Here is an 8,455-nt window from a genome sequence, read left to right on the forward strand (position 1 = left end):
CAGGGAGTGCCTGCCTCTCGGCCTTCTCCGGGGGTCGTGGGGTGGGGTCAGGCTCCCCTCTGGGATGCCAATGCGCAAATAGTAGGCTAGCCTTGAGAGTGATTTCTCATTGACAATGGTGGAAAAGTTTCTTTATTGGTTTTTTGGTCATCAGCCCATGAGACAGAGAATTTAAAAGAAAGTTTAAGAATACAGAAAGGCCAATAAAAAGCCCCGAGGAAGCACAGTGAATAAACTATTGGCAAGCGCTGCATCAGACGTTTCCCCCACCAAATGCCCTCTCTAGCGCAGGGGTCGGCAAGGTTTTCCTCGCCTGGGCCGGTTCACTCCAGCAGAGAAATCTCCATGGCCACAATGGCCGGAGTCTGCGCAGACGCGATTTCTGGTGCCACAGAAGTGAGTCCTCGCACTGTGTTGGTTTAGCGCAGCGCGGGGGCACTCACCAAGCAGACGGCTCAATTTGGGGGCAGCTCGTGGGCTGGTAAACAACCCCTGTGGGTCGCTTGTGGCCCATGGGCCTTAGGTTGCTGACCCCTGCTCTAGTGAGTACGATGGTGAGCCTTTCTTGACCCACTCTTGGCCAAACTGGTGGGGGAGTGACCGAAAGGAAGACACACAACATACGTGCGCGCACAGACAACCCCTGGGGGGGGGGATTTTTGTCCTTCCCCATAGAAGAGGCCAGAGGGGCAGTGCTGGTGGAGTGCAGAGGGAGGGGGAGCCATCTTCTAGCTGGTCCTACGCATGAGTAGCAGAAGCAGGCCCAGATCCTGGTTCCTTGTTATTTGACACGTACAAAGACGTTCTTGCCAACACTGCAAGGAAAGAGAGAGAGAGGCTGAGAATTGTCCAGCAAATGCCCTTCACTGATTTTGGTGCCTTGTGGGTCAGGGGCCAGGACTGGCTTCAGTGTCTGTGGATGAGCCTCCCTGTGCCCACGGCCCCTTGAGCTGCCAGCCTTGCCCTCTTCCTCCACGTGCGCCCTCAGCAGTGGCACCAGAATGGGCCAGGAGCCGAGCAATGGCCTCCCGGGCGGCCCCCTTGCAAGCAAGCATGGACTGGGGCATAGAGCTGCCAGCCCCCGTTTCTTCACCCAAGGCAGTGAGGGGGCTGTCCTGCTGTTGGGTAAGCCCCCCTCCCCACAAGCCAGTCAGAGGGAGATGTTTGCAGCAGCCCTGCTTCACTTGTAGGCCTGCCCCCACGGGATATTGAGCCGGGCAGTGGGGAGAAGGCCAGTCCCAGGTCTGCTGAAGATTGTGGGGGCCTGCAGTGAAGGGCTTCAACTTTGCCCGTTGACTTTGTGGGGGCCCAGACCCACAAATGTATTCTTGTCATGGCCCCCTGGAGTTGGCTCCAGTGGCTGATGGGGTGGGGATTCTCTGCAGCTGGAGTTTCAACCTGGGGGGCTCCTCTTTGGCCCCTGGCAGGGATGAGGAATGGAGGGGCTGTTGACTCACGGACCAAGTTCCCTGACAGATAACAAAAGGCGAATATTTCCTGGTGTTTTTCTATAGTAAAAAGGAGTGACCTGTTGGATTCCTGCCTGCCACACAGCTGTTAGCGGCACAAAAGCCCTTCTCTGCCCTGACGGCAACTCTTGGGCTAACCCTAAACCACAGAAAGAGCTCCCGCTCTGTGAGGGGCGAGCCAAGGGGTCTTTGGTTGGCAGGACCACCTTCTGGGCTGTGGTGCCATCAGGATGCAGAGGACACTCGCCCCCTTAAGACCTGGGGGGGTTAATATAAACAGCTGGAATCCCCCCCAGGATAGAGGAAGCTCTCTGGGCGAGGAGTTTCCATAGCCAAGACCGGGATGGGGCTGTCCTACCCGCTGACGGGGCTCCTGGAGCAACCTTTGTGAACTGGCCTCGGAGAACCTTTTGCTGGCTTCTGCGGGTGCGGTGGGGGCTGTTTTTGCTCTTGGGGTGCCTTGGTCGCCGCCCTGCAGGCGGGGGATTCCGAGAGGATCTTGCTCCTAAGCCCCGTGTGAGGCGAGGCACCCCTTTGCGGCTGGTCCAGGAAATGCCGTCCCTGGGCTGGGCTAAGAATTTGCAAAGCTCTTCGCCTCTTGGGACAGGGTTTCTCAAGAGCACTGGCCTCCTGGACCATTTTGCATGGCGCCCCCTCCCCAAGTGCTCTCGCGGCATCGCGGGGCTTCCCAATGCCTTCCCTACTAACGGGAGGCGGGCAGCTGAAAGCACTTTTGCTGCGGGAAGGCTAGTCAGACGCCTCGTTCGGTTGATGTTCTGTCCGGCTCGTCTAGCTGCTTGCTTGCTTGCTTGGGGAGGAGGTGTACATCACCTAAGGTTAGTAAGCAGTTGTATTCTCTCCCCGCCCCCCAGGTTAAAATAAAATTAAGACCAGTCGTGGATGCGCGTTGGAGGTGAGGCAAGGAGGGTTCCGCGCTCCAAATTTAAGGTTGAATTCTTCGGAAGCAAGCCGCGTGTTCTGAGGGCATCATGGGCTGCAGTTTCCTAGTTAGAGGCTGAAGGCATTCCTTGGCCGATAGCAAAGCGGATTTGAGACGGAGCCCAATTCAGCGCCGAGCTCTCGCGGACTGGGCTAAGTCAAGCGAGTTCCTGGAGGCCTCTGGCAGGATAGCGTTTTGGGGATTGTGGGGATACCCTCTTTGGGAGGGAGACCGATGGGAGTCGAGCTGGGGGTTTTGCCCCCCCCCCCGCTTCTCGGGGGCGGAGGGAGCTGAATGGCCCCTGAGATCTGCTGGGAAGCGCAGGGGAGAGCGGGAGCCTTCCTAGGAAGAGCTGCTTCTCCTTCTGATCCTGAAAGGGAGGGAACTGATGCTCAGCCCCGACGGCGCCCCTCCGCCCCTTGAGGGTCTCGCCTGCCTGTTTTAATGGCTGGGGGGGACCCCCTCCCCAGTCGGGCCGCTTACCGGTTGGCCTTCCAGTCGTCGGCGTGCGTCGCCACCTCCTCCCGCAGCAGCCACGTCGTCTCCAGGGTCTCCTCGCCCTTCTCGTCCACGAAGCACTGCCCCACGAAGACGGTGGTGGAGTCTGCGAGGGGGCAGAGAGAGGGAGGTCGGTGGGCCGGCGCCGAGGGTCTTCAGGGGCGGCATGGGGGGGGGGGACTGCCCAGCCCCAGAAGCCACCGCATGACCGGGAAGAGCGACTGGGGCCCTTCCCTTCTCCGTCCACGGAGCTGCTCGGACCCCTCTCTATCCCCGCGGGGCTCGTGCCTCCCGCCCCCCGCCTACCGGAGAAGGACCAGCTGACGGTCCAGCCGAAGGTGGGCTGGGCGCGCCGGTTGGTGTGGTGCTGCCTGCCGTGCAGAGGCGACTCCCGGATGGCGGCGTCGGTGGCAGCCGAGACGGCGGTCAGGTAGGAGCCGGAGAACTGGCCGTCCTCGTTGGTGGTCCCGATGACCATCTTGGAGCCCAGATCGTTCACCCACGTCCCCGCCAGGTTGCACTGCGGAGAGGAGCGGGTCAGAGAAGGGAGAGGGGGAAGGGACCCCAGAGGGTCATCAAGTCCAGCCCCAAAGGCGACTCCCCAGCAGATCAGAGAGGGACCCCTCGGCCGCACGCAAGCGGGCGCGGAGACCCCAGGGGCCACCTTGCGCCCCGTGAATATCGCGCCTGCTCCAGCTCCCCGCCCCGCAACATTTTTATTGCCTCCCTCTCCGCAACATTTTCCAATCCCACCCGAAGCAACCCCCTGCAAGGCGCCTGTCGCAGCTGCAGGTCAGAAATTAAGACCCTGCGAAAGAAGGAGCCTTAAACCAGAGGAAGGGAAGCCAGCGGCAGCCCGCCCTGCCCCACAAGCGCGCCGGGAGGCGCCCCGATGTCTCCGCCCCCTTGGCGCCCTGACGGGGGCTTCGTTTTCCGCCCCTCCGGTGAGGCGCTGCCGCAGGTCTCTTTCGCAGAGGGGAGAGCGAGGCGGAGACCACCGAAGCCCCTCTGCCCAGATGCGGAGATCTCTCCGACTGCAGCCGGCGCCACTTGCACGGCCGCCTGCCCGCCCCGTCCTCCTTGGCTCGCCTCTGCCTGGCCCTACCTTGGCCGGAGCCTGGCTTTTCCTCTGGACGTCCAGCGCCAGCGAATAGGCTGGCGAGAGGGCGAGAAGGGCGCCCAGGAGCGCCAAGCCTGCCAGGCCGCCGAGAGAGACCGTGCGCTGCGCCATCCTCGATGCCAGGAAGGGAATGTCCCCGTCGAGCCGGCGGCCGCCCTCTTATAGCGCCGGGGGGGGGGCAATTGCGCAAGTCAGGTGGGCGCGGCGCGGAGACCGGTGCCAAGAGGGCGCAGGGGCTGGCAGAGGCATCTCGGACATCTCCCCCCCCCCCCGCCAGGAAAGATGTTCGACCACCTGCCAACAGGCACCGTTATCTATTTATTTGCTTATTTCTTTATAGATATATATATTCGTATACTGCTGTACCATAGAAATATACCACAGCTGTTTAGGACAATATAAAACCATACAGTAAAATCATAAAAAGTTGAAAACAAGTGAAAATCAAAAGAATTAGAAACAATATTCAGTTGACCATTGTGGGGATTGTATTTTTAGCTGCCTGCCTAGGCCTGGAGGAAAAGAAGAGGTTTCAGCAGGCATTTAAAATTTGGCACAGAAGGCGTCTGCTGAATCTCCAGTGGCAGAGAGTTCCACAGGACTTGGTCAATGACACCAAAGGCTCAGTTTTATACTGCCATCAGCTGAGTCTGGCGAACTTGTGGAATGACCAGTGATGCTACGGCAGATCATCTCAGCGGCTGAGCTGGAACAGAAGGGCTCAGGGACCCTGGACCTACGTTGTTCAGGAATTGTGTGTTTTTAATATTTTGTTGGGAGCTGCCCAGAGTGGCTGAAGCAATTCAATCACATGGGTGGCATATAAAATTATTATTAATAATTACCCTGCAGGCACTTGCAATTCATTGCTTTATTAACCTACATGAGGTCTGTTTTTCACAAGGTCAGAATTGGGCCTACAGTGTGAGGGCTCCAATCCCTGGAACAGGCTCCCATTCAGCAACTGTGGTCTTCTCCTGTTGATGTTTTCTGCTGCCCTGGGATGCCCTCCCTCCAAATTCCCAGATGGGGATGGTCAGCATTCCTTCCTCCCATTCACCCTCCCCACCAGCAGCTTCTCTGCTTCTGCCCCTAAGAAGCCTTAGAACTTTGCGCTCACGTTTGCTTTCTAACTTTCTTTAAAGGAAAGGGACCCCTGACCATTAGATCCAGTCATGGACAACTCTGGGGTTGCGACGCTCATCTCGCTTTACTGGCCGAGGGAGCCGGTGTACAGCTTCCGGGTCATGTGGCGAGCATGACTAAGCCGCTTCTGGCGAACCAGAGCAGCGCACGGAAACGCCGTTTACCTTCCTGCCAGAGCGGTACCTATTTATTTACTTGAACTTTGATGTGCTTTCGAACTGCTAGGTTGGCAGGAGCAGGGACCGAGCAATGGGAGCTCACCCCGTCACGGGGATTCGAACCGCCAACCTTCTGATCGGCAAGCCCTAGGCTCAGTGGTTTAACCCACAGCGCCACCCGTGTCCCTAACTTTCTTTACAGATTCCCAATTGGCTTACTGCCTTTTAAAGGAAAGCGAAGAGTCTGGTGGCCTTCTGCCTTGTGCCCCCTCTACCCTGCTATCTGCAGCCCACCTTCCAATCCATATCGGACCAGCACTGTCTCTTTTGGCTTCTTGGCACCAGGTGAAGAATTCCCTCTTTCAACAAACCTCCTGGCACCTCCCAGCCAGGAACTGTATTGGGTTTGTAATTCTTTTCATATCTGCAATTGTTCCCTGTGTTTTTGGATTGTATTGTGAAATCACTTTGACATGCTTTATAGGAAACCATTCATAAAGGAGAACAGCCTTGGCTACCAGACAAAATGGCTGTTTGTCCTCCCCTGGGCCTCTGGATGCTGGTTCCTGGGTGTCCCGTGTGGGGGGAGTCCTGCTGCTGTGTTTCGGCCCTGTTTCCTTATGGGCTTCCCTCTGAGGCATCTGGCCGGCCACTGCAAGAACAGGAGGCTGGACCAGATGGACCACTGGCCTGGCCTTCCTTCAGGGCTCTTACTGGGCTCTTTTCCCTCCCGAAACTGGGGAAATACCAAGTCAGAGGGCTGGGGCGGGGGTTGTTGTTGTTGTCTTTAAAAAACAAAAACAGCCCACATGGGAAGCAGCAGAAGCTCCTTCCAGTTATCACACAGAGACCCAGCTGGCTTAAATGTGGCACTCCAAAGTTATTTATGCCAGCTTGGCCCCGTGACCATGGGTGCCCAGGGCTGTGGGTGCAATGCAGCGTGCATGGCCCTGGCACCAAAATTTGGGGGTGCCCGGCCCCTTCATAGGGAATTTTGTGAGTGCTTGGATGGCTAACATCAGGTATATAACATTGGTATAAAATCAAACAATAATTAAATTACCTCCTAAAAACAGGTCACAATCAAATTTAAGTCTAATTAGATGGCTTTCCTCAGGATTAGGATTGGGAACAGGAAGAAGAAGAAGAAGAAGAAGAAGAAGAAGAAGAAGAAGAAGAAGAAGAAGAAGAAGAAGAAGAAGAAGAAGAAGAAGAAGAATTTATTATTTATACCCCGCCCATCTGGCTGGGTTTCCCCAACCACTCTGGGCAGCTCCCAACAGACTATCAAACATCAAACATTAAAAGCTTCCCTAAACAGGGCTGCCTTCAGATGTCTTCTAAAAGTCGGATAGTTGTTTATGTCCTTGACATCTGATGGGAGATGCTCCTTCAGGTATACTGGGCCAAGGTCATTTAGAGCTTTAACGATCAGCACCAACACTTTGAATTGTGTTCAGAAACTGGGAACCAATGTAGGCATTTCAGGACCGGTGTTAGGTGGTCTCGGCAGCCGCTCCCAGTCCCCAGTCTAGCTGCCGTATTCTGGATTAATTGCAGTTTCCAGGTCACCTTCAAAGGTAGCCCTATGGAGAGCTCATTGCAGTAGTCCAAGCGGGAAATAACCAGAGCATGCACCACTCTGGCCAGACAGTCTGCGGGCAGGGAGGGTCTCATCCTGCATACCAGATGGACCTGGGAAGGGCCAGGATTTTGTTGAGAAGGGTCACTGTGACCTCTTGCGGTAGGCTTGACCTGGCTCCAGCATTTGCACTTCCTGTATATTTTGTTGTGTAACATTTATTTTTCCACAATTTGCAATTTGTTATATAACAGTTATTTTTCAGTAACAATCCTTAATCCAAGTTCTGCACAAGCTGTATGCCTGCCCTCGCCTTGAGCTTGTGCCCAGGTGCCTGCCAACTTTCGCTTTCGGCAGGGAGGAGAGGAGGGACTGGGAGGAAACATGACAGGCCCAAAGGAGGTCTCATCCTGTCCTCACGGGGGGCCAACCAGATGCCCACTATGGGTCCTGAGTCCAAGAGGAGCAGTCTCACCTCCTGCGCTTTCTGGCAACTGGTATTCGGTTCAGAATCTGAACCTCAGTTTAATCCGGCGCACAGCCCTGTTAGTTCCCTCTCAAACTTGCTTTAAATCAGTGCAGTTTGGAATGGGCCAGTGCACCATCTGGATTCCAAAGGGCATCCAGTTATAGATCCAAACCTCCTTCTCAATGTCAAGGACCACAATACACAAGGGGGAAGCAAGAATGCTGTTTTCTGCATGTTACAAAGTTGTATAGATCCTCAAATTATTTAGCTGATTATTATCAATAAAAAGTTTGTGAATGTTTATTCAAAGCCAGCCAAGGAGTCCAGTTCACTTTGTTGCATCTTCAAATCTTTGTAAAGGGTTCCCATTCATCTTTAAAGTCACAGTTATCCTTGTCCCGTAGCTTATATGTCAATTTTGCCAGTTCTGCATAGTCCATCAATTTTCTTGCCATGATTCTTTAGTTGGGGTTTCTTCAGTCTTCCATCCTTGTGCTATTAAAACTCTCGTGGCCGTTGTCGCATACAAGAAGATGTTTTTCAGCTTTTTTGGCAGATCTTTCCCTACAATCCCTAACAAAAATGCTTCAGGTTTTTTAACAAATGTTAAATGGAACATTTTCTTCAATTCGTTGTATATCATTTCCCAATTTTTTAAAATTACATTACAATCCCACCACATATGATAAAATGTCCCTTCGTTTTCCTTACACTTCCAACATATATTTGAACAAGTTTTGTACATTTTCCCTAACTGCACTGGTTTTGTGTACCATCTGTACATCATTTTCATGTAATTTTCCTTCAATAGGGAACAATCTGTAAATTTTAAATCAGTTTTCCATAATTTTTCCCAATCCTCCATCATAATGTTGTGACCTACATCTTGTGCCCATTTACTCATAACTGATTTTACCTCTTCATCTTTCGTCTCCCATTCTAATAGTGTGCTGTATGTGGCCATTTTGCAGAATAATTTAACCGTTACCTAACACCAGTAGCAACCCAGTTTGGAAGTGCAGAGCTCCAGCCTAGGAAGCTCCGCTGGCTCCCTGGCAGGAGGGGGGGGGGGC

At 54.2% G+C, this 8,455-nt stretch overlaps 1 protein-coding gene across 1 annotated transcript; it reads right to left on the reverse strand.

The window, feature by feature from the left end:
• Window positions 1-114: 114 nt before the first annotated feature.
• Window positions 115-4,170, reverse strand: LOC310689150 (avidin-like). Its single transcript, XM_083466368.1, has 4 exons — window positions 4,013-4,170; window positions 3,214-3,427; window positions 2,893-3,013; window positions 115-815 (listed from the first exon to the last, which is right to left on the reverse strand). The coding sequence occupies exons 1-4, from the start codon at window positions 4,136-4,138 to the stop codon at window positions 782-784; spliced, it is 495 nt and encodes a 164-aa protein (XP_083322494.1). The 5' UTR covers window positions 4,139-4,170; the 3' UTR covers window positions 115-781.
• Between the last annotated feature and the right edge of the window lie 4,285 nt (window positions 4,171-8,455).

The sequence above is a fragment of the Podarcis liolepis genome (genome assembly GCF_965112155.1).
Source record: "Podarcis liolepis genome assembly, chromosome: 11".
NCBI classification, from domain to species: domain Eukaryota; kingdom Metazoa; phylum Chordata; class Lepidosauria; order Squamata; family Lacertidae; genus Podarcis; species Podarcis liolepis.

Excerpts from the sequence above, each read along its gene's own strand:
- LOC310689150 (XM_083466368.1), bottom strand. The coding sequence starts at position 4,138 with ATGGCGCAGCGCACGGTCTCTCTCGGCGGCCTGGCAGGCTTGGCGCTC. Across the intron at positions 3,428-4,012 it reads AAAGCCAGGCTCCGGCCAAG|TGCAACCTGGCGGGGACGTG; the intron begins GTAGGGCCAGGC and ends TCCTCTCCGCAG. Across the intron at positions 816-2,892 it reads GACGACTGGAAGGCCAACCG|TGTTGGCAAGAACGTCTTTG; the intron begins GTAAGCGGCCCG and ends CTTTCCTTGCAG.